The 27,131-nt window shown below is 32.8% G+C and overlaps 1 protein-coding gene and 1 long non-coding RNA gene across 20 annotated transcripts in view; one reads left to right on the top strand and one right to left on the bottom strand.

Moving 5' to 3' along the window:
* The window catches only part of LOC148230935 (uncharacterized), a 565,745-nt gene that overhangs the window by 350,443 nt on the left and 188,171 nt on the right, over positions 1-27,131 (top strand). The window lies entirely within an intron of this gene.
* pbl (epithelial cell transforming 2 pebble) lies at positions 1,535-26,360 on the bottom strand. Of its 19 annotated transcripts, none has more exons than XM_088194138.1 (20): positions 26,268-26,360; positions 16,558-16,774; positions 8,373-8,508; positions 8,088-8,300; positions 7,863-8,006; positions 7,170-7,281; positions 6,082-7,067; positions 5,608-5,739; positions 5,256-5,538; positions 5,072-5,202; positions 4,892-5,010; positions 4,638-4,808; positions 4,454-4,569; positions 4,224-4,384; positions 4,012-4,152; positions 3,806-3,944; positions 3,587-3,741; positions 3,409-3,519; positions 1,920-2,066; positions 1,535-1,850 (listed from the first exon to the last, which is right to left on the bottom strand). In XM_088194138.1, exons 1-20 carry the CDS (start codon positions 26,317-26,319, stop codon positions 1,734-1,736), a joined length of 3,783 nt encoding a protein of 1,260 aa, XP_088050264.1. In that variant the 5' UTR covers positions 26,320-26,360; the 3' UTR covers positions 1,535-1,733. The 19 variants fall into 19 exon arrangements, 17 of the variants coding, with proteins under 17 accessions (XP_088050264.1, XP_088050258.1, XP_088050257.1 ...); XM_088194132.1 differs by adding an exon at positions 3,120-3,194 and having other exon boundaries at positions 5,072-5,193; positions 6,082-7,281; XM_088194131.1 differs by adding an exon at positions 3,120-3,194 and having other exon boundaries at positions 6,082-7,281.

Genomic DNA, 27,131 nt, shown 5'->3' on the forward strand with positions numbered 1-27,131 from the left:
ATATAAGTGGTAAGGATTTTTACAAACTAAAATAATACCAAAACATTTTGTATATATGTATGTAGTTTTTTTACAATTTTATTTAAAAAATCGTTACAATATACAAAATACTGTATTCAAATTTTGAGCGCCACGTATGTTATATGTATTTACATTCTAGTGATCGAGTTAATCACTAAACTTTACGCATCCATAGACTACTTTCAATCGATCACAGAGCTTGTATATGAAAATCTTACTGATTATGAGACATTATGCAATTTTATTATTACTCTGCCAACAAACACCGTTCAGCAATAAATATTCTGTTACAATTCCATATTTCTCTTCGTATTGCTAAGTATAAAATTGTATAGTTTTTATTAATTTAATAAAAAAAGATTGGCCGATTCGTTGGAATCGCTACTATTCTACTCATTTTATAATATCTACAACTAGATTTACATCAATCACTGTACATAAAATTGTATGCAAGAAAGTCAATACGTTCTGAGTCAAAATCGATACAATATAAACAATGAGACAAGACGATTCATTTAATTAAGGAACAAATTTTCAACATCAACCAGAAATAAGCCGCTTCAAAAATTAGTTAATGGTAAAAAAACTAATGAATCTATTATGACTAGCCATATTTAAATTTTTGAGCGACATTGAGAAAATTACAGATCATTTTTTAATTTCAACAGCTACACGATTTTATAATAACAAATATTTAATCACTGAGCATTCCCTTCTCATATCAGATCATACAAAAATATCTATGTGCAAAAGGAAAAACGACATAAGCCGCAAAAATCCATTAAGAGTTGCTTCTAAAATACATATGAAGCAAATAGTATTTATATATGTTTATATTTCCTTATAGAATGAAAATCGAAATATATTTATAATATATAAATAATATATACTGTGCTAAACGTGTATTTTTGAAGCAACTCTACATAATAAAATTAAAAATGATTTTTATAATTCATTTTGCACACAGATATATTGTTACAAATTATACAATATGCACCAAAACTTAGCTACCAAAACTTCGTTTAATTAGTAATAATAATAATAATAATTATAATTAAAATTATAATCAATAATAATTATTATGTCTCAAAAACTTGCTGCACAAATACAATTAAACATTCATATAAGTGTAGATCAAAAATTAAAATTAAAATATACAGATGATATGACACGACGATTAAAACGATATCACAATAAATACAAAAAAATTATATTACTTAGTGTCGATAAGTAGTGGAAAAAATCTACCGTTATTACGTACTACTTTATACAGTTACAAAAAAGATGCAATATATAGTAAAATTAAAATGCAACTATACTGAATGTTCTTAATTATTATTAATCAATAACTGGTAAATTTTATATTGTCTTACACTTTTCAACTAAAATTATTTACTATTCAAATTATTTAAATTTAGACGTTCCCTTAAAAAATATGTAATACTTTTTTTAAACAATAACCAATATCATCAACAATATAAGAAAGTGGTATGTAATTTCTTTGAAATTTTAATTTTTTGTACTTTATTATTCTTTATCGTTTACTGCTATTTTTACATAAAGTAAAATCATGCGAATTTGTAACACTAATTGATTGATCTATTGATCGTCATTCCGTATGTATGCATTTCCATTGAACTTCTAAACACGTAAAAATGTACATTAATAATTTAACAATATTCAGAATTCACGTCATTAATTCTATTTCGATGTTATCTTCTCAATACACCAGCTGACATACTCGTTGCCTTGGCTTTCCGTGTTGGCTGCACAGACATTGGTGCTATCAATACTTCCGACTGTCCAGAAGAATTATTAACACCCAATTCCTTGAAAAATTAAATAAATATCACACACATGCACAATTATTGATATTTAAAAATAAATAAGCAACTAACGTTTATATTATTACAACTCGCCAACTTCATTTTCTCCAGCTGCGAAGCTGGCGTAAGATTAGACGTAGATCCAAACGGCGAAATCATGGAAGAAACCGCCCTTTTGAGCTTCGACGGAGTTTTGTTGAAAGAAAACGCCCGGCCGACCTGATGACGTTCAAAAAAAGCAATCAAAGCATTGTTACTGAATATATAAAATGATCCCTCACGTGCATTAATCAAACCCTCACATGCATCAATATCATAAACAGCAACAACAAAAATGTATCAATCCTTTTATCAAAATTGTCATCTGTACCATTTTGTATTATGTTAATGTGCAATAGAATATATGTAAGAGTTGCTAAATTAATAGCACTGTGTGCCATGATCAAATTTCTTAAGGCTGAAGAGCCATATTTAGAGAGCCAATTTTTTAGTACATATAACACAAGCCCTTAATATTATAATAATATAAATGATCAAATTCAATAATTTTGGTTATATGTTAACAAATATTAATTATTAGATACAAGCTAAAATATATTACATATACAAAACATTTTAAATTTACACATATTACACAATAAATTTCTCTAATTCAATTTTACTTTCATATTAACACTTAACTGACGGCTCGGTCTACCTTTTTTGAACTCTGGTGTTCAACGATGGGTTCTGTAGTATCTACCCGTAAAGCTTGTGCTGTAATCTTATGAAATGAATGTCCGTAATATAGAAAAAAAATATTATGACTATTTTTTTTCTTTGCATAGAAATCAAATTGCCTTTGACAAAGCCGTAAATTATTAAAATATTCAATAAATTTAATTTGACCCACGTCAGCTGTTATTATTTTATTATTTTATTTTATTTTTTTAGATTTAATTAAGACCATCGTGGCCTAACAGGTTACCCCAATGCGCCACGATGGTCGAATACATTATAACCCACTGACGACTGATGCTTAATTTGTAAATAAAAATAAAATATATTTTAGATGTAAATTAATTACCTGCCGATTAAGTGTTAATATTAAATTAGAGAAATTAGTAAAGATTGTTATTCACATTTTTTTTGCAACAAGCCAATCAATTATTATTAACATAATAAATTTAGACAGATTATCTCCAAATTTTTACGTATAAGTTTGCCGAAAGTGTGGAAAAAAAACATTGTTAATCCGATGCTTAGAATACTGATTTTCTCCATAATAAATACCAAAGTTTCTAACGCATTTGGCTTATCAGAATCGTTGCTGGTCCGAAACCAAGGTATAGCAGCAATTGTTTCTAGCTGAAAACAACGCAATAATTTATTTTCTACCTCGGCTGCTTTCTTAAATTTCAGTCAAAATTACTAAAAATTTAACTTTCATTTTTACATTATTTTAATATTCACAATACCAGCGTAATATATACAGCAATTTAAACAATTAAAGCAATGAGAATTATTAAGTATTAAATCTATCCTAATAATAAACAATGGCATTGTGTCACATAAAACTCACCTTTAACCGGGTTCTGGATGCGAACTTGAAAGCTTTCGATAACGTTCCCAAAGCGATTTCACTAGTATCGATGTCCAACTGATGTGATTCCAAACACGCCAAGAACTTTTCCTGAAAATTCCAAATAAAATATTAGAATCACTCGGATGACTTTGCACAAGTGAAAAGGCAAACGTACTGCATCCGTTTTGCAAACAGTGTTGGCCATCTGTCGACAGAGCTGTTTGAGGAAGCTCGTCTTGTCTACGCTCTCATCGGTGATTGCAAAAGAATACAACTTCTCTTTCAACTCCTGATTGCTTCGACACATTAACGCAAATACTTTGTGGCAGTCTAAAATAACATTAAAACATAAAATATACTCATTAACATTAAACATAACAATCGTTTGACATACCTTCAGATTCTCGAATGTCGATAACTCTTTTCACGGTGCTCAATGGCATTAACTGAACGTGTCTATACGATTTACCCGAACCTAATTTAGAAGCTGCATGGTGAATTCCATTTACGGGAGGACTCTTAGAATTAAAAACCTAAAACAATAACATATTTTTCAATTCATATAAAATAACAATAAAACAACAATAAAATAAAAAATACCTTTGACTTCTTTTTACAAACTTCCATTGTATCAGTGAATAAGAACAATACTAAATTATCTCCTCTGCCTGATAGATCTTTAGAAAGTTCGACTACTTCGCAACGAGATACAAAACTCCGGTGTGACGAAACCAAATGTGGCTAAAATTATTTAAACACACATTTTATATCCGAATACTACATATAAACTTACCGAATAGTTAAATACTTACAGGGCAGTTATCAATTTCGTTATATATATCAAACATTTGTCGTTGTCCTTCCGTTTTTCTTTTATCTTCGTTGACATAAGTCATAACTTCCTTCAAACCGACAATAGCAAATTCCAAATATGAATGATCTGGATTTGACTTATTTGTATGTTTCAAAATATCTATAGAAATACATATTAGATTAATATAAAAAAACAACAATTAACAACATAAATATCGTTGATAATTACCGTCTAAAAGCAAATTGATACTTCCTAATCGCTGTACTGGCCTTATTAATAACTCTTGTAGCGTTTGCCTGCCACATTCAGGCCTAGTTTGTCGGCCTTTCAGAAACGCGTGAAATCTATAATTGAAGATGAGTATTAATTGCATATTTTATACTATTCCCACAGAAGCGTTAACGCTACAAACCTGGGTTTATCTCTATCGCATTGGTTCAACATTTCTTTCATATTTTCGAAAAAATTCACAAAAGGAGGATACGCTTTAACTAAATCGGACGCGTACTTTAAAATTATACGACCTATATTAATTTCTTCATTCCAATTATGGGCTGCCAATTTCAATTCTTCTAACATCCGTCTGAAAACATTATATATTATATTATATATTACATTAAATATTCAACACACTGTATTTTTAATAATAATAAAAAAAAAATTCACCTATGAATCTCATATATAGGCACCAAATTACCAAAAATAATTTTTAATTCGGTATTATTTAATAACGCTTTATTCGGATCATCTTCATTCGACATCTCTTCTAACGGTTGTTTGAATATCTATCAAAATAAAATATTAATAACAACATTAAAAAATAAACTGCTATCATATAACACTCACAGTAACGATTGTGTGAAGAATTCCAAAATAATTCGATTCCGTCTGTACTAATTCCATGAAAACTTGATGTCTAGGGCTCATATGCTTCCTCGCCGCGTCGCTTACCGTTATACTCTCAACTTCTGAAACGTCTTAAATTTACATAATTTCGTTCCACAAGATAATATTGAATTTTACAACTAACCATCTAATAACGATTGCTTTCCGTCGGGACTTTGCGTGCAATCGAGTAAATTTCCACTGATGCTCAAAAGTACAGCGTCTCCGACAGACGATCGGCGTTTGTGTAGCGCGCCCTCGGCGAGGCGTAATTTTCTTTTACGTATTCGAGCAGAATGGGCACTTCCTGCGGGCGTTCGAACGGTCACGGTTGGCGAATGAGGTGGAGTTCCACCGGCACCGGAATTCCCGCTCGATAAAGAATCACGAGAGGACCTTCTGGAGGGAGAAACTTGAGACTCCAAATACTAAAAAATGATCAATCGATATAATATAAATCAAGGTTAAGACAAATAATACAAAAATAATCCACTAACGTCTTCGAATAGATATTCTTTTTCATCTTGAGCTTCTTCATTTTGAACGGAGGTCCAGAACCATTCAGCTCTGACTACATAAGTTGTAGTACCGACTTCTGGCAATGTTTGCGTATTATGTTCGTCGACCACCTTAAATATTAAATGATGTTTAAAGATTGTAAATATATTTATAAAAATAATTCAATGATTCAATACCCGAATTAATATTTTAGCCCATCACATATAAAAGGAAAGATTTTGCACTGAACTTTACCCAAATGAATCAAAGTATCAAATGGGTGCTTTAATAATATATGATATGAGAATCATTATTAGAGAAACAAATAGCAAAGCAGAAGGGCAGAAACAAGACAAGTAATATGCATATCGTTTCAAAAGAACGATCCATTTTTAAGTAATTATATTAAAAAAATCAAGAATATGGATCTTTCGATTGAAACCAAAAAAATGTATACGAAAAGTTGTTAGTACCGATAACACTGTACAGTCGAGTGGATTCTTCGCATTAGGTCTAGTCTCAGGATTACGTTTCTTGGGAGGCAGCTTATGGGAAGGTACGCGAGTTATCCCCGTGGCTCCAACGTTCAAAGTGGGGTTGATCGGACTATTGACTGTGCTTGATATAATCGGAGAGGAAGCTACAGGAGAGGGTCCGCATAGCGTGTGCCTATGCTTCTTCGCGTACACTTTGCTTTTGGGAGTTTTGAATATTACCGGCGATTTACTTTCTACGTTTGCAGTATTGTTATTGCTCTCGTTGTGTTCCGAGATACGGCGCAAGTGTTCAAAACTATTATTCGAGACAGGCGATACATCAAAGAACGTATCGTTCTGTTTCGGTGAATCGTCATCGATTGTCTTTGCGCGTTTTTCGACTTTTCGTTTACGCTCACCGCGAAAAGACGATGTGATCGATTTCATACTTCTGCGGATCTTCGAGACCGACTTAGATTTGCTTTGATAGAACGAATTGAACGAAACGTCGAAAATACCCGAGCTCGACACAAACGATTTGTCTAATTTTGAATAGCTCGCAATGGAGCTAATGGACGTGTTAAAGTCGTCTCTGTCTGGAGATACCGTCAAAACAGTACAATCGCTACTGATGTCTCTTTTTACATCGACCATCTTATCCACGACGTCCTTATTAGATAATTTGAAGCTTCGTTTCTTGATGAACGGTCTATCTTTACATTTAAATTTGAACGATTCTTTAAGCTTCAATTTTTTCAAAGGTGACATCCAATCTGTCTTTTCACATTTCTCCACAATGTTCAGTTTTTTTACTATATCCACTTCAAAGTTTGATTCGATAGAAGCTCTAGAGCGCTTTTTACTTCTTATACTATCTTTACTATCACCTTCGGCGCTATTCATACTCGGAACGGTAATAGCATCAATGTTGTCATCTTCAGAAAACAACTGTTTTAAAATAGGAGACTCTGATAGATTCAAATCTGCAAATGACATAGAAGAGCTATTCGATTTCTTCGTTTTATTTTTAGTGCCACACTCGTCCAAAACAGGTAATTTTGTTGAAAACAACTCGTTCAGTTTACCTTCGTCTTTAAAACCGGTATAACGTGAGATTGGAGACACTCCGACCATCGACAAATGCATGAAGGAATGGAAAGGGAATGAATTATCGCATAATCCCCCGTTGGCCACAACCTGAAACATGCGTGCACGGATGGAGGTTTTGGTGAAAATTATGACAATATATCAACATGCTCTACAATATATGTATATGATCAAGATATATTTACTGCAAATGAATACTTTTAAAATGTTTTACTTAAATGCAAATTCATGTGTAAAGCTTTCTTTTTATATGTAATAGTACTGGGTAAAACAAAATGTAGTAAATCAGTAATATTAAAAAATAAATTATTTTAGAGCTTATATTTTTATAAGCTATACCTGAATTTGATCATAAACATGTGTGCTTATAGTGCAATTAAATCTATTTATACATAATGTTATTTACAAAACCCTCAAATTTTATGTTTAAATATACAATTATCAGATCACTACATAAGTAACATTTAATTATTAATTATATAACCGTCTTTTATATTCTATAATTATTGCCCATGAATTTGCAAATGTATTTCACGACCACAAGATTTAATAAACAAAACCAAGACGTATACAAGAATGAGACAAAGCAAGCAGCAATTAGTGTCCATATTAATAATTCAATCGACGAACACGACGTCCGACAAGGAAAACCAAATACACGAGTCACTCACCACGTGGGAACACGAAGCGTCTTCTAAAGGAACTGTCTCTCCGCCGTTTTGCAACAGGATCTCGGTCATGTGCTGACATTCCTCGTCCGAAAAACCCACAAAGCACACCTTCGATCCGAGGAACACTTTCAACTTGAATTCGTTCTAAAAACAATACGTACAAAAAACATATACAATGGTGCAACTTTGCATACGCGTAATGTCTTCACGGTTTGGGTTACAAACCAATAAAGTCTCATCGGCCGCACGTAAATCTACATCGTGGCGATCATTCCAAAACCGCTCGACCCATGCGCGCTCAATTACAGGTACCCGAAAAGCCGTCGCATATCTGTATTTTTCTCCAGTCGAGCTATTCGCTATGAGATGAGTGACCCTACCCGACATATCTTTTCTTATCGAGCCACCCATGTGGTGAATCAAGGTAATGAGGTATGTCTGAAATATAAGTATATCGTGTAGTATATAAATTATTTTGTCAAAAGTATAGTGCTATATAAATCACAATACCAGCTCTTCTTTGACTCTGAATCCGGTAAAACAAATAAATGCTTGTCGCATCGAGATTGAATACAGAGGCCGAACATTATCCGGCAAATCCTCCTGTTGTTTCCATAGCTGCAGAATTGCCGTCGGACCCAACAACCTGCATGAGAACAAATGATATTAATACGTTTACATTGTAAATGCATATTCATGTTTCATTGGCGTTATTTCTAATTATGCCATATGCATATTGATTTTGCGTTTGAATTTATAAGTAGCGCAATCAATAGATTGACAGCGCTCCAATTGAAGACCGTAATGGTCACACGGCAATAATGTTAAAATCAATAACGTAAAGTTTTCAAATAGATTCTAAAACACAATATATATTTCCTTATACAACTGAAATTGAGAATTCTGTTAGATTTTATATATTTAAAGAGAATTAAAATATGTTTTATATACATTAGAGTTACTCATGATTTAATATTTCGTATCAAATATGTTCACAGGTTTACGATATTTTAAGTATAAACATATTTTAAAATGTCAGGTTCACATTTTCGTAAACCGAAATTCGTAAAATATAAATATTCTATATGATCCATATCATCGTTCCATAACATTTTCAAGTTGTAGTTCCGCGAGTTTCAAGTGTTTAACAGTTCTAATGCCACGCGCCACATACGGGGCTCAAATGCTATGTGACCGTAATGCCAAGAACCCTGTACGGAGCATTTACATGAATCTGTTACATACGCTACGAAATAATATTACAAAACTGAGTCATCTATGATGAATTCTTTAAAAATATTACCGCTTTAATAGCTGTTTTAAAAACGGCTAAAATGAATGGGCTTCTTTTCAACGTCGACAGGGTTGCCACTAGCCACTTGCGCCTTTTTAATATATGGAACGTAATTTTTAATAACAAATGACTCGACTAAAACTATTTTTGTTTCTCAAAGGCTAGAATGTAGTCAGTTTGGGGGGTGACTCTCTAGTTCGCGCCTTTTAATATGATACTTCTCAACCAAATTTTAGGTGAAATGCAAAAAATGCAGAAAAGTTTTATGTTATTGTTATATTGCTGGTTTATATTTTTTACATTGTATAAAAATTAATTCGATATTATTTTGTTGTGACAACCCTAGCTGCTTGATTTTTAACTGCTGCAAAATGATGTTAAAATACACGGCATCCCTTTAGGGTTATAAGAGTCCTTCACAACTCGTAGCATGTGACATATATTTTATTTTAATTCTAAAAATAGCTGCATTGGGGTCGTGTAGTACGAAACACACCGTGGCACGAAAATGGTTAAACAACGAAAAAATCTGAAACTTCCTTGAATATAAGGAAAAATATAATAATAAATAATATTTATTTATGTTATAGTGGTATGCGAAAAGATTAAATTGTTGTTTTAAATGTTAATTTCAATATGTTGAGAAACACTAGTATGATTAAGCAATAGCTTAAGATATAAACAAAGATATGAATATAAATAAAAAATATATTGATGCGCTACATGATTTTTTTAAGAAAAGATTTCGTTTGTACTTTGCCACATTAGTTCAAGTCACATCACCATTTGTGCAATTTATAGGTTCACATTTTAGCGAATTTTGTCGACGAATCGGGTAAATCTGCTGAAGATGCAATCTCTAGACAAGAGCGAGTCCGGTGCATCCATCAAGTGGACATTCAGCCGGTATAAAATTGGCCAAACGTATCGGAGCAAGAATACTAATAATAGTAGCCAAGTCGAGAATTTGGGGAATGTCGCAAGCGTCACAGAATCGTTTCTGCGGCTAATCTCGCGATCCAGAACATCTCAAAGCGAGAGACGCGATATAAGGTTGAGGGGAAAAACTTCGCGACCATAATGTGGACGCACCCTAATGCCACTCGAATGACATCATATAAATCGAATCGGGTTTTACGAAAAAAAATCTGCTAATTCATTGGAGTTACTTGTTTATTCTTACCGTCAAGAAAATGTTATCTAATCGGAGTTATGACATGCGAACAAACATCGAGCGTTTTAAAGATAAAAAAAACGTAGACAATATTTAATTGAGAATAGTTAAAAGAGCTAAAATAAATAAAATTAGACACCATATTTATACGATTTCAACACAATGGGTATTTTGGGTTCGTCTCAAAACGACTGTGATTTATTTGTATACAAATTTCGCGAACTTTCAGCGATTTTTTCCGAATCCGGACGGTTAGCGAGAGATCAAAGCGCTCAAATTTATAATCTCACAAAACGCTACAGGGCCTCAATAAATCATAAGTAAATAAAAATAATTAATTATACCAGATTCCTTTTGCATAAAATTAGCGGGTGTAAAAATAACCATCACAACACAAATAGTACTATAACTGCTGCACAGTGTTTCGGCAAGTCAGAATTAGCATAATTTAAAAATATAACCTTTAATAAAGCTCCGTTCTTACTTTATCTGACCTGCAAGTAGGCAAGAATTATAGCCACATATATGGCGATTTCCACAAATATTTTCCAGTTGAAATTTTTTTTAGCTATATATTTTAAATAATGGACCGTAAATCAAACTAATTAATCAATATATTTATAGTGAAATGTCATGTATAACGAATTAGTTTTATGGTGTGGTTCAGTGCTGTCCACTTAAGAACGAGAAAACTAATCCTAAGAAAATATGATATTTCGCTCGCGTGCGTCAAACCCGTTAATTTGCAATATAATGATTTTGTTACACAAGATATAATTAGCGTGCAAAAAAACCGCATCACTCCTAGAAATACTTGATTGGATTTCTCAATTTTTTTATTCCTAGCCAATTGACCGTCAGCTTTCGTGGCGAATTTACTAAAGTTTTAATTGCAAATTGTCCACAATTTAATTTGATTAAAAATCGATATTATTGTGTATTCTTCAATTAGTGTATCGACAAGACAATTTTTAGTTTTTGGTTATAACCAATCATCAGTTTAAAGACTTTTAAATATCGAAATGTGTGCAATAAATCAAATTAAGGTTATAAAAACTACCTTTGGTGAAGATTGAGTGATACTACGAATGTGTAATAAGCGTAAAACTGCGTGGATATTAACAGCGAGTATTTGCTAAATATTAATAACGAAATAAATGTTATGTGGCTTTGTGAAAGGGAGTGTATGCAGTCGCATATCTGCCTGAAATGGACCAATCGATACAAAAGCAGAACTGTTTTGAATTGAGGAAGATCGACGTTTTCTGATGAGAGTAAAGTAAATTTATTCGGGTCAGTAATTATAAGTATATCGAACGTATATCCGTATCGTGTACTTTAGAGCTAATAATAGGGGCGTAAACCCAAACTTGCCATCTCTTTCTCAATTATGAATAATGATGAAATGGATAGCACTCAAACTGACTGTGTTAACGCAAATAGGGTATAAACGGCTGATTCATTAATTAAACATTGAACCTGAGAAAAATATGGCTATGAAGATAGCCATACAGCATGAAGTAAATTTAACCATAGAAGGACAATAATAACACTATCCTTCAGAGCGTTAATGAAGAGATGAACAAAAGAGATGAACGTCTACTAAGCGACTGGAAAATTGACATACAATCTAAAACTTCTAAAAACAATAAAACTTTTTTTTTTTTTTTTTTAAATAATTATATAATAGTTTTTTTTTTGTTACAAATTGAGATTCGTGATATATTTTTGAAAATATTATTTTTTATCTGTATTGCTTGTGAATCATTTAAAAAAATAAAAATGTTATTCTCGTATTATTTTAGTATTTAATTCAAAATATTCCAAGAAATTAATGTAAGATATTCCTAATAAATTTTAAAAATTCTCGATTTTATCGAGATCCCAAAATTTTATAAAATTATATGCACTGGAGCAAAAGATACATAAATTTAATCCAAACCCAAAATACGCCATTCCGATCCCTTCAAAGAAAAATATTGTAAAACTTCTCTCTGCGCGAACTAACAAAATGAAGTAATTAACTACCCCAATAACGCATTTACCGTCATTTCAACACATCCTCCAGATAATTCCTGTCAAATCTTAAATCCGACATGAGTTACGGCGTAGCGCATTAGAACCTCCCACTCGAGAGCGTTAATGCACTCGTCGAACATCTATTCGCCGCGCAATCTTGGCACATTTCGACGCGTTCTCATCGTCGAAATCGATCCGCCGACCGATGGTGCATTTATTATCATCAACTGTCCCGCCGCCGTCTCCTGGCGGACGGGTTCGAAATAGTCCGTGAGTCACGACTAGCGCGCGGGCGGGATTCATTCATGTTTCTGCGACAATTTCCTGACCCGCGGCCAAGACAATCGAAAACGGCTGATATTACGCCGAAGCCTCGTTACGCTGATTATCTGCAAATAGAAACGCTGGACGATACTCACCGCGGCGGCGACGACGACACCACCGCTACCTCCTCCCACTCCCTGTCCTCCTGACAAGCGTGCAACAAACAAACATAAACGTAGTAACGACACGTGGCGACCATCACGCGCGAAAATTCCCAAGGAAACCTCGTGCATATTTTTTTCCTCGTGATTGCTTTTGACTTATGTATATTTAATTGGTCAATATTTTATTAAGCGAATGGTCAGTATTATTTTACTGTATAAATAATGAATGGGTCAGTATAAATAATATATAGGTCAGTGGAAATAGATTTTTGGTCAATATACATAGCTTTATTGGTCAGTAAAAATATTATGTTTGGTCAATAGCCGTGATTATAAAAATGTGATTATTGCTCTTTGATGTGTATGTCCAATGACTTTTAAAAATTGAATACATATATATTTTCATTTTTAATAATTTAATATTTGATACAACCTAAACTTTAATTACTACAATATATTTTTTGGAGTCAGTTAATTCGTTTAGATTAGGTTTTGGTTTGAACAGCAAATCAACGTTTCACAATTCTCAATATGATAATATTTTTTCTTGTGTGCATTATGTTTTTTTAATGTTAATTAAACTTAATTATAGTGGAATAGTTTATTTTTTGCACAATATATTTGTTATTAGTGCAAATTATTTTTATCAAAGTGACTATGGTCTAAACCAGCGATACTCAACCTGCGGCCCACCAAATTTTTACGTGCGGCCCAACACTCGTCACTAAATATTTTCAAACATCTGGAATTGTTTTCAAAACTTTGAGTTGCACTGAACAATCGCTCACTTGGACGGGTAGAATAACTACCCACCACCTGTGATTCTTATCTTTTCCCTTATAACAGTACATTAACTATCTCACACTCAACACCACTCGCTGATTCATCTAAAACAGCTAAAAGTTTATCTCAACATCAGAAATAACATTAATTTTTGAATAAACGAATAAATAAATAATTTTGAATGCGTTTATATTTTGTGTATATTTATAAAAATAAGCGAAAAAACATCGCGTCTAGCATATTGCTCTATAGTTCGTCTGCACTAAAATATTACACTATGTCAGTTTACGCCACAGCTTCCAGTTTTTATCCAAAAAAACACCCACACTAAACCAATACAATTTTATAGTAGAAGTTGACAACCTATAGCTGTGATATTACATATTATTTTTTTTTTTTCGAAATGGGCCGAAATATTTACATTTATAACCGGATGTGATCCATGCGAAAACCATCGATTCGAGCATTGCCGCTTCACAAACAAGCGAGACAACGAAGTATCTCAGGAAAATGTATTGATTGAATTATCGTGCAATTTTTAAATAAACATTTGAGAATGAATCATTGGATGTTTTTTGGATCAAAACGGATGATAACGAGGAATATTGAGTGAATGAGCTATTAAAAAATTGCCGCCATTCCAAACAACCTATCTTTATGAAGAAACATTCTCTAAAATAGTGGCAATAAAAACAAAAATAGAAATCGCATTTAATTAGAGACACCTCTTTGAACTGCATCTTCTACAAGTAATCCTAAGATTGACGAACCAGTTATTAATGATAAAATAATGTATTGATTTTTGTAGATTTTTATAAATTCATGACTTTAAAAATTTAGTATTTTTACTTCTAATTTAAGTGATTTTATTTTAAAAAAAATATATCATACGTGTAACATTATTATCTACCTCTGCATAACTCGCCGAAATACGCCGAAACGCTGCAGTTTCCCGATAATAACCGTTATTGAAGGGCAGGTAAAAACAAAAACAGCACACAATCGTCTTTTCGTGCGACTTTCTTCTTGTGACTCGGCCAAAATATGCACGAATGTATGTGTAAAAAATTATAAGCATATCATAATTTAAAAATATGATAGCCATCCTTACCGATAGTACTACGGTCTTATAATATGGAAGTATTAGGCAAAGTGTATTCAAACCGAATTTTGGTCAATAGGAGGATGCAAAAACAATTATCACTATTCAGAAGTCAAAAATTCACGTCAAAAGCAATAAAATCGTAACGAGCGTTCCCACTGCGATGGCGACGGCACGATTTTATTGCTTTTGACGTGAATTTTTGACTTCTGAGAAGGGATAATTGTTTTTTGCGCTCTCCTATTGATCAAAATTCGGTTTAGCTATGCTCCATTCAATTCTCACTAATCATTATAAAAAGTGTTAATATGAATGAATGTCATCTAATGAAACACTATGAATCGTAATGAAATGGAAATATTAAAAAAACGACCAATAACTGCCCAACTATTGTCATCCCGTGAAAAAGCTGAAATTAAATCTAAATTGTTGACATTCCTTCATCTTATTTTTCTAATAACTATCATTGCAATATTTTTAATTTCATAAAAATTATGAATTAAATTCATAATTTGGGAGTTTGTAAAACTAGTCAGGAAAATGCATGTCATTTAATGAAATACTATGAATCTTATTAAAATCGAAATATTAAAAAATCGAAATATTAAAAAATCGATCACTATCTGGCCAACTTTTGCACACACACCCCCTCCCCCCTCTCCACACACTAAAAAAACTGAAAAGACGTCTCTGTTAAAATGCTGACCATTTAATATAAATACTGATCATTCATTATTTATATCGACCGTTTTTATTCTGACCAGTGTACACCGACCTTTTATACTGACCACATATATTAAAATACCGAACAAAAATGTATTAAAATACTGACCCAATAAACATAAGCTATTGTTTTACTTGCCGCGATAACTCTTCTGCGCTCGATATTTAACGTAGGTGTTGAAAACATTACTGCCGAAATGTTTACACTTTCAAAATGTGTTACAACCACCGCAAACGAGGCAACGTAGAAAAGTGTCAATATGACAATAACACTGAATATTACAAACGTTAAATATGACACCAGGTGTATACAGCTGTAAATCGTATTATAAAATTGACTTAAGTTTACCAACACATCTTTATTTTTAATAACGATAATCTAATAAGTTTCAAATACATTAATTTAACGAATAATATTCAGCAAAAATGTGCTGCCTTCTCGTCCTTTTAAAACTTTACTCCCTTCTCCTGCGTCGCCTCTAAATAAAGCCAATAAAAGTTCACAAGAAAAAAATATGACACGAAAACGGTACAAAAAAGCGAGAAACCTATATATATATGTAGATAGCAGTTACGCTGGAGCTTTCGATCCGCGTATTAAAATAAAACGATAAACAGAAAAAATCATTCCTAATTAATTAAAATAGCTTTCATGTTTTGTATTCAATTTCAATTACAAAATAACATTAAATAAAAACTCTTATTAAATTATATATTGCAATTATTTTTTTAACACTTTAATTGCCGAAATCTGATATTTCGGCTTTTGCTAATTTGATAAAAATTGCCGGATCCGACATAATTTGCTTCAGTGGTAAATAATCGCAAAAGACTAGGCAACCAAAAAGTTAAAAGAGTTTGTTAGACAAATAAAACGCAATAAATCAATCAGATTACTTATCAAATTGAATCGTAAGTTTTTAGTAAAAATAAGATAAGCTTCCCAAAATAAAAGTAGATCGATCGCAGTTGAAGCGATTTTGACTGATTAACAATCAAATATAATATTCGTACATATGCAATTACATGAAATGACACTGAGCACTATTTTAAAAGCCGACAAATGTGTCGCGCGAATCTCCGCATAGTACGTGGAAAAAAGTATGAATCGACTCATATAAATAAAATCCTCGCGTCCTCGTTTCTTTCATGCGCATATCTTAAAATCTCACCTGCAATTCGTCGTCTTCTTGAGGGTCTCGAAGAGCGGACCTTCGAATTCCGGCAGAACGTAGTGCGTGACGATGTCCTCCTCCTCGGCGATATCCTCGCCGGTCTTCGAGCAGAGCACCGGATACCCGAAGCTCTCGGCGGCCTTGAGCAACTCCTCGTTTGTGACCAGCTCGCCCACCAGACATATCCTCCTGTTGGCGCTACGCTCGCCGACATCTACGAAAGTGTAAAAGCAAACGTAAAACATCTTCGCCAAACGCGTCATAAAGGTACGGTGAGATCATCCGAAAGCATTTAGAAAAAGACGAACAATCCCAAAACCCCGAAAGTGAGTCACAAAACCGACGTTCGATTTTTAGTCGGAAAGAGTTCGTGAATTAACATCACAAAAATAAATACGCATGTATAAATAGCCCCCGTTGTATTATTGTGTGACACACATTATCGTGTCAGAAATAAACGGAGATTCTTAACCTGCGGGTCATTGTGCAAATTTAGGGTTTAAAAGCGCGCTTAACAATCATTTGTGGCTTTTAAATCAGATCTTCATATCACAAGTTGATGAGGATAGCCTATTTCTATTGATCATATCAACAAAACTAATAATAGAACAGTGAAATGATATGGTGGCATAGGGATCGTAAATGACCAGAGAAAGCAACTCCCGAATCGTTACCTCTGGATCACGAAATTCACAAAATCACTGCGTGCGATCCAATAGAGAAATATTTTTTAATGCAAAATTCAATGCATGAAAAAAGTAAAATTTCTCGCTGTATAACTTTTCAGTAACGCTAATTTAAAGCTTTCTAATATATGTTTGTAGAACTAATTTAATATACTTCATTATACTCTATTTAGTATGCCTTAATCGTAGTACAATATACGAGGTATGATAAAAACAGCTATTTTAATTTTTATCAAAACAATTAGCTATACATATAACATAAAAATACATATATACATAAAAAGTATATAGTCCCTTTCTTTCACTCCCTATACTATTTGGTACATGAAGTCTTTGAGCTCACCCACACACGGTCGCAAAACTGTCCTCTTTATGTGCAGGAAAAGGAAAAAGGCACAGCGGTCCATATCAGATGAAAATAGGCTGCGGCATTACAGCAGTGTCGTGGTGCAAAATTCAATAGTCGATTTTTAAGGATTGCCTCACGCAAGTAACATAAACTGCGGGGTCGTACTACTCATTAAATTTAAGAATCCATAATGTACACATCGTTATAATCGAAGAAATCGAACTTGACATGCTTTTTTGCCTTGGCTCTTCAGAGCACTTCCATTGAGACGATTGGACCTTTGTTTTGATGTAATAACAATACACACACGAGTTGTTAAGTTTGACTGATACTCGTTTTAAGTCTAAACTGTCAGGCGAATACTAATCACAATATCCTTAATGTTGATCACATTTTCATTGACGTTTGATGTGCCGGTTCACCAATTTCTCTCGTCACCTTCGACGTTTGTATTATTCACAAATCCTTCATTTGGACATTGGCACAAACTCACCGTAGTTAATTTAAATTTTAACCTAAATTTAATGCAAATTCTTTATTCTATTAGAAAGAAATTGTAGCGTGTTAAAATGTGACGTTGAGACATGACTGACAAATACAAACTATGCGTTCAATACGACCGACAATTAACATGCTCATCACATACACTGGCATCAACGCAAGATAAGTTAAATAAAAAAGTGTCGTTGTTTTTTATCATACTTCGCATATAATCTATTACTTAAAGATTCGTATTTTTCGGGTCAGTGTTTTAATACAGTTGCGATCAAAATTTATATTACATGGGTCAGAATAAATATTAGATTATTGAACATTGGTACAACTGGTCGATCTGTCATTCGCATATCGGCAAAGTGTATTTGTTATTAACAATTGCATATAAAAAATATTTTTGTTAATGTAGTGTATGTGGCGATCATGTGTGTCGCCATAGTAAAATAATTTGACTTGCATTTATTCCCGTTTCATTCGTCGCTCTGAATACCTTTGCGTCCTACGTGTAATTAAATATATTCGTTGAGTTATGCATGGGGTCTTCACTGTTCTGACCAACAGTTTTGGTGCGAGCGAGATATTTATAAGATGTTTCTAAAATAAATAATGTATTGCCCATTTATATTCACAAATGTTACAATTTTTTAATTCACATGATCGTCCTATATTTTTAATTAGATTAGACTAATCAATTGATATTTATTCCGACCCTGAATAATACAATTAAGACCAGGCTGTTGATATAATTTAAATTCTGACCATTTAATTTATACATATTATAATGCGACACATTTTCGAAAAATCTCAACGGTGGAACTAGTTATTGTCAGTATTGTAATTTAGTGTTTTGTGTCCGATATAAAAATAAAAAGTTGTATAAAATATAAATATGAGCAATGTTGCACTATAACTAATTAGGTCACCATTCGTTTTTGTTAAGTTGTAAATAACGCATTAACTAGAAATGAAAATGGAGCGATTAGCAATCGACACATTTACCTAAAGAATGCCAAAATTCTAAAAAGCGAAACTCGCCGCCAATGCCACCGTTTTTCAATTGCAATTAAACTTTCATCTTTGCGTATTCATAATTTTCTACTCACAAGTTTACATTACACTGATTGATTACTAATTTTATGTTCTAACCAATTAGTCCAAAGAATCTCGTAAATATATTTACCAGAAAAAATCCAATTATAAACACACGTCAATGTTAATGCTTCTTGCTAACTAACAGTGATCTATTTTTATGCAGCGTTAAAGTGACATTTGACACACAACTAGTTTGCATAATTATTTACCTACCAGGATCGTGCTCAAAATGTTCTCGTCATTGTGACGGTCGAGTTGCATTTAAAAAATTATATTTCAAAGAAACAAAACCAGTTCGTTAAATTTAGTAATTTCGATTACTAAAAAAATATTAACAAAAAAATGATATGCTGATTACGAGGTAAATATAAAGTTGGTTTTATAGATATCATAGTATAAATAGAGGACAGTTTAAATAAAAAAATGTTTTTGCATTACTATTGGACAGGTTGGGTGCGAGCGAGCGTCACCAAGTGATCATTGGTCAGAACAGTGAACACTCCATGAATAACTCCCTGCAACGAATCTTTTTCCGAAGATTTGCCTTACATAAATGCACAAGCAATTCATTTTATGGAACAAAATATTTATTTAAATGCATATATCTCTTAAAATAATTCCCTATTAAATCGCACCCATTTAAAGATAAAGAACAATCGAGCCGCGCAGCGAGATTTTCTCAATAATTACTTATAATTATGTATTTTATGCTTATTCTGACGTGTGGCTGAAACCCTAAACAATAATAGCAGATTAAACTGCCACACTATCATCACATACTTTCGTCCGCGATCAGCTTGAACTTATACCGCGAAACGACCAGCAGCCTCTTAGCATAGTCCATCACACCGCTCAACATAGTGGCCGAATAGTATCGCCATCATCTCCATGATAATGTGGCATGAACGGCGACCACCGCAACATTCAAATGTGACACTTGTACGACGGATCGAAAAGGCGCAGCAGCACGAGACCGTCGACGCGACACATGATAGTGCAAGGCGCCAAACAACAACTGAAAAGGAAAAATGCCACATGCAAGAAACGTAATACGAAAAGTGAGGGTCGCTCCAACTGAGCGCTACGGCTCATAGCGAAAACTATGAGTCACTATTGAGGAAGACGCGTTCCTGCGATGTGGACTGACATGAGCACTCGGAAAACTCTCTGTGATATACATATATAATATATGTATTTCTTATAACTTAAGAAGGGTCCAAATTATTTTCGAAATCATCGACACAGCATTGCTCGTAAGTGATATTTTAGAAATGCTGTGCACTAGACCATATTTAAAATACTCCATTTGATCAATCAAACAAAAATACCATTACATTTAAAAAAGCACACTCGAAAAAGAAACGCTTCTGGCAATGTAGGATGCTTTTGAATTATTTTTTAACCTCAAATACAGCAGCGTACAAAAAACCGCTATTTACTCTTCGAAATCATAAGAATTTAATACATATATCGTAATCCTTGGTTGCAGTACCAGAAAGTATTCGCGAAACATTTGATAAGGAACAATAATTAAGAGTCCTTATGTATGGCTTAGGGAAGGAAGTATATGCCGTTAAAAAAGCCTGTAATTGACTAAAGAAATGCGTTTAGCACGCATAAAATGGGCCAATCGATATGAAAGCATCCGGATGGGTGATCAAGGTGGTTAAAGATACAGCGAAAAACATCTCCAGCCAACTGTGTGATATCTAAAGTGACAAGCAATATGGGGGGTGCTTCTTATATTTCGGAATGGAAGGCATCCACTTCATCAACGTAACAGTGAAAGCGATGGATTATAGAGCAATCCTGGATTTTTTTCATCCTTTCGATGGAAAGCATGTGGGCTCAAATTTGGACTGCAATTTCATGGATCATGCATCATTCACCAGGCGAAAATAGACAGTGATATTTTGTTTATCAATTGTATCAAAATTGAAGAAGATGAGATTGAAAATTGAATACCTTTGGCTGACCCTGAATAGTCCTAAAATTAAAACTATAGATTACCTTTGGACGATGATTAAGAACAAAATTGGAAAGTTAAATTCAACGAGCTAACAAAAACTTGGTGAAGTTACACAGCGAATAATACCACAAACTTTTATTATCGACAATAGCGAAAAATGAGAGCGTTTCCTTCCGCAATACCCTTTTTATTTAAATCTAGGACGACCTTCTTCCGACAGCCGAAACCCCAACTGATCTACTGCCAAGACCAATAATGTTGCAACCAAGGCGCCGTAATAAAATCGTATTTTTTCAGTGTGTTTCCGAAATGACCCTCGCGAGGTAAAGCAAGCGTTACTGGTGTTGTAACACAAATCCGACAAACACTTCAAGTTCATCGCGTATAGGCGTTAACTTGGTCAGTTTCTAATCGCTCTTTATTGTACTTTTTACTCTGCGAACGTATACAATTATTTTGCAACAGTCGCGCCTCAATGGCCAATGAAAATTTGAATCGATTCATTCAGCGATTCGATGGATTTTTATTAAATACACACACGCAATAGTTATCAAGTCACGCAAAACCAGCGCTCTTTCAAAAAATACATTGGGGCATATGACCTTTTACCGCTTATGATAGACACCATAGTAGAGTAACCCAATGCTAATCGTAATGACAAGCAATAGGATGATTTAAATTAACGTGGGTATACTAAATAGTAAAAGGGCAAATTAATTTTACCAACAACGTACCGCGAGTTGATAAAATTACACGCGACCTGCAGGAAGTTAATACTATTGAGAATATTAAGGGCCAACTCGATAAATTAATATTTTGAGATAAGTGTTTGAGTGACAACTAAACTCACCATCCGCTTATGTTGGATAATTGAGTGGATTTTTTATTTAATCTGAGAAATAATATGAAAAAAATGGTCATATATTTCGGGTCACAATTTTAATACTGTTGTGGTCAGAATTTATATCACATAAGTCAGAATAAATATTAGATGGTCGGAATTTAATTTGGAATGGTCAGAATTAATATTAAATAATTATTTTGACAGATTGTCAGAATCATTTTTTTTAAATTGGCAATAGTGTTATTGCTGTAACGCTGAAGATTAACACAACTGGTCGATTTACCATTCGCATGTCAGCAGTTCATTATCATTATCTAAGTGTTTTAGGTGCAACTTGATTGGTTGAGCTTGCAACATTGTCAGATGTCAACAAAACAAGCCATGCGTGCTCTCCGTCGCCGCTCTGTCATTATTCCCGCTTCGTTCGTCGCTCTAAACACCTTCGCATCCTACATACAATTAAATAGATTCGTTCTTCGTGCGATGTTCAGTGTTCTAATCAATACTCGCTCGCTACAACTCGCTCACACCTAACCTGTCCGACAGTTTTGATGCGAGCGAAATATTTTATAAGATATTTTTTAAATAAATAATTTATTGCCCATATAAATTTATAAATGGTATAATATTTTTTTAATTTACATGATCGTCCTATATTTAAATTCTGATTGTCTTATATTTTTATTTTGACAGTATCCTTTTTTATTCCAACCATTTGATATTTATTCTGACCCTGGATAATATAATCATGATTAGGCTAATATATAATAATTCTGACGGATTTGATTTTTTTCTGACTTGAAAGTTGATTTAAATTTTGACCATTTAATTTGTTTCCAAATAAAAATGGTGAATAAATCTTAAGTATTTTTAACATGCAGCTTGTAAAATGCCGCGTAAAAAACTGGCAGATGAAAATTTTCAGAAAAATCGCAATGTCTCATTAAATACCTGCGTCTTCGTGAAATTAAAAAGCATATTTTGAAAAAAATCATCAAGTAAAAAAATATGGAACACTTCAAACCTCGTTTTTTTTAATTAAATTTTTTTTTTAAATAAAATGCCAGTTTATAAGTAACTACGCTGCATTACATGAAGATTATGTGACTTGGTTCTATGGATATTATTATACTAATAGATATTATTTCTAACAACACATTGTTTTAATTATATTTTTTTAATTTTGTTTGCATTTTTTAAAAATAATCTCGTTAATGGCCGCGAGTATCTAGTAGATCTTTGTGTGAATGGATATAATGATATTTTAACCCTTTAGCGCGCAAATTAATTATTTTGGAATTAAGGGTTAAAAAATTACTTTTTAGTACTTTTATTATATATAAAAAGTAATTTTAATAAAAAAAATTAAAAAAAAAATTTTTTTTTTTGGAAATTTCGAAAATTTTGTCGGTTGATATATCGACCTTTGACCACTTAGGGTGATATTTTAAAAATATGTTTATTATATAATGAACGATCAAATATTGGCACACAAAAATAATTTATTGTTTGAAATATATTACATATACAAATATAAAGAAATATTGTTAAAAAATAATTCTTTTAGAGTTTTGTAATGTTTTATTTTGATTTTTGATTTTATCGTGTTTTGGCCTATAGCAACAACTTAATTTCATATGGTCGATATATGAACGAAAGAGCTTCCTCGATGACATATTGTGATGCTAAGGAAGATTTTATTATGAATAGGTATTGAATTATAGACCGTTATGTCGTCGGTCGATATATCGACCGTTTTCGCCCTTTGCGCGCTAAAGGGTTAAGGTATTTTTGCACTTTTTCTCTCAGAATATTGAAGCTGAGCATATCTATACATTTTTGTATGAAGTTGAAATAAAACGCACATTTTTTTACAAACGATATTGTGTTAATCTTTCGTTTTAACATGACAGTATACACAAGGTGACCAGATTTTTAAAATATCAAAAAACACTAAAAAAAGTTATGATTGCTATGGGAGCTTAAAAAAGGGCATTTCGGATTTTTTCTTTGAGGACAGATTGCTGCGAGAGCTAAAAAAAAAGGTAGTCATGGAAAGTTTTGTTCAAAAACCATCTCGGATTTTTTGTTTGAGGACAAATTGCTGCGGGAACTGAAAAAAAGGAGGACAAAATACATAACTTTAATCGGGACGAGAAAATATTAGCGATGTTAAAACATCACTGATATTTTCTGATATTATTTCGTTATAAATTGTAAGTTCTTTCTCATAAAAACAAGATCGAGTTTCAAATGTTATTGCTGTTTTATTGCAAAAATCGAAACATTTTTAAATCTTAAAATAATTACTAACTCCAATGTAAAAAATAAACCAAAGATTTAAGTTTAATGAAACGAAACGGATATCATATAGATATATATATATATATTACTAAGGATGTTATCAAAAATAATAAATATGTTTTGTTAATTTTTTCAATAAAAATATTTTAAATTCCCTGTTCTCGAAAATTCCCGGGATTCTATGAATTTTCAATCCCGACTTGGATTGAAAAAATCCTCGGAAACAGCACCTACTAGTATTAAGACACCAGACTGAAATCAGTCTGGAAATCGATGACATCCATTTCATTGCGTAATTCGAACCTGCGGGCTCTAGATTATTAATCCAGCACCTTACGGACTATGCCATTCCGACTTTTGTTAAAGCGGAAACAAAAAAGTGAGATAGGACGATTTTGGGTTACAATTATTTTGGAAGACCTCTACCATTTTTTGTATTGAAATATTTTAAAAGTTTTTAATTAAAATTTACCTAAAAGACACTGAATGTAAATTATGTATAAGCTATATTTGCATAGAAATACTAGATGTTTCAATGAGTTTCTTCTTATGGGATTCAAACCCAGAAATGTAGGGAGCCTAATTACAAATATATAATAATCACTAATTTCGATCAACCGCTATAATATATGTAAGTTAAGTTCGTTAGCCAGCCTGTTCCGCCATTAAGTTGCAAAAAGGGCAAAAATTATAGAGTAATAAATAGACTAGAAAAATTGAATTCAATGGTATGTGCGGATTTCCTTCTTGGTTAAGTTTGTTAGCCAGTCTACTCAGCCATCTTGTTTAAAAATTCGTATAGAAACTATAACAATCTACCTGATTCTTGCGGCCTTAATAACGTCAGCATAAAGCTATTTATTATTGTAATATAAGACGATAGTATAATATTTTTCAAATAGATTCACATAAGCTTATTAAAAGTCACAATTTTCTAATTACTTAATACTCCATTAGATAGGCTAAAATTGCTAAAAAAAAGTGTGCCACTTGAAAGATTACCACGATTCAAAGTCACGTTACGACTAGATCTGATAACGCATTATAGCACAAACTATTGTGCAACATATAAAATAAACAAAATATGTGCATCGGCAAACGATTCATGTATGTGCATCAGTGAATCGGGGTCAACTACAGGAACTGAAATCACAGAACAACCAGTGGCCATGGCCATCGCTTCGAATCGAACCTTGGAAATCAACAAAAATCTCATCACAATGGTACAAGTGTAATACAAACACGAATGACATAGGAGACAATATAATAATAAAAAAAGCCATAAACAATACAACGTAAGATAAGACTAACCTTGGTCTTTATTATGTTAAAACAAACGTTTTTTACATACGAGACACGCAAGTCGATTGATTATATAATATTAGCATTTTGATATGCATAAGTAAATTTACTAATTTACTATGTTTATTTTACATTACCTTATCAGTGCAATATAATATAATCAATAGCTAATACACTTAGTTATTAAACATATTTAAACTAATGTCAATGACAATCTAGTTTTATTTGTCTTGTTATTTAAAAAAAAATGTTGCCAGTGGCAAAAATGTTTCATAAATATAAATAACATTTTAATGCAATACTGTCAACTGTCAAACGAGCAAGATCATAAAATCAATCAAAACAAACGAACGATCTATTATTAAAATCAAATGAATAATCTATCTGACAGCAACGTCCGTTGAAGGTTTGGAGAAAAGCTTCAAAACGATGGTGTATCGCAGCAAACTGACAGATCGAGCGCTCCTCGATTATCGTGGATGTTCGATTATCCATTAAATCGATCCCGAAAGCGCGGAGCGTAGAGAACGCTCAAACGGTCGCACATAAACAAAGTCAAAACGCAATCGGCCTCAGCCGAAGGAGGTAGAGCGAAAGCTACGGTCTCCGATCGAGTTGGGGGCTTATTTTGGCGCAGGAGGCGCAGGCGCCGGGGTCGGTACGCACCTTGCGGCGGAGGCGGCAGCGGCGGCGCTGGGGGCGCGGGGGGCGGAGCCATCCTCGACAGCGGCTGCGGAGCCGCCGCGACGCCCCAAACACGCTCTACCGCGACCATAGCCCGACGGCCGTTACTGACGATTAGCGTTCAAATTTGCGCCATACGCAAATGCGTGAATTTTATTTTACAAATAAATCTAATATTTTAATTATTCAACTAGTTAAACATACATTTTGCTAATACAAAGTGTTGAAATATTTAGTGCATATAATTTTTATTATAAAGTTTAATAATATTGGGGTTTTATACAAATACAAAACAACATGCATATTTAAAAAAAAATTAACTTAATGATATAATTTTTTTAATATACTCAAATACCATATTTCACTAGTAGTTTCGACAATAAATTGTTTAATAAAATAAAAAAACTCAGTTTAAAAATATTTCATACAATTGGCAAAGAAAGGAACATTTACATAAATAAAAATATAATTCACAATTCATTAAAAGTATTTATTTATTTGCTCCCCCTTTCCACACACTATCAAATTAGCTTCCTTAAATATTGATCTTCAGATATATAACAGTCACACGGTATACATATGTGTAATGACATAACAGCGAATGTTATATCATTTCTGATATTTTACATTATATGCATACATATATTAAATTCTAGTATGATTAAATTGTAATGATAACCAAATAAAAATAGCAAGTAGTTTTAATTGTAAATGTAATTGAAAGTAATTAAACAGAACAACCTCCAACCGATCTGGAATGCTGCAACATAATTATATGACTTCGTAAGATGGATTAACCTAGACTATGCGACAAATCATCGTTATTGAACATAACCGAGACAATAA

This window comes from Plectrocnemia conspersa, unplaced genomic scaffold (assembly GCF_051122295.1).
Source record: "Plectrocnemia conspersa isolate PC_06_02 unplaced genomic scaffold, ASM5112229v1 ptg000010l, whole genome shotgun sequence".
Classification (NCBI taxonomy): Eukaryota; Metazoa; Arthropoda; class Insecta; order Trichoptera; family Polycentropodidae; genus Plectrocnemia; species Plectrocnemia conspersa.

Coding starts and splice junctions, on each gene's coding strand:
- pbl (XM_088194133.1), bottom strand. CDS start 20,041: ATGTTGAGCGGTGTGATGGACTATGCTAAGAGGCTGCTGGTCGTTTCG. Junction 8,509..16,557: donor AAGAAGACGACGAATTGCAG/GTGAGATTTTAA, acceptor GTTCTCATGCAG/GTTGTTGGGTCCGACGGCAA. Junction 4,809..4,891: donor CCTATATATGAGATTCATAG/GTGAATTTTTTT, acceptor TAATGTTTTCAG/ACGGATGTTAGAAGAATTGA.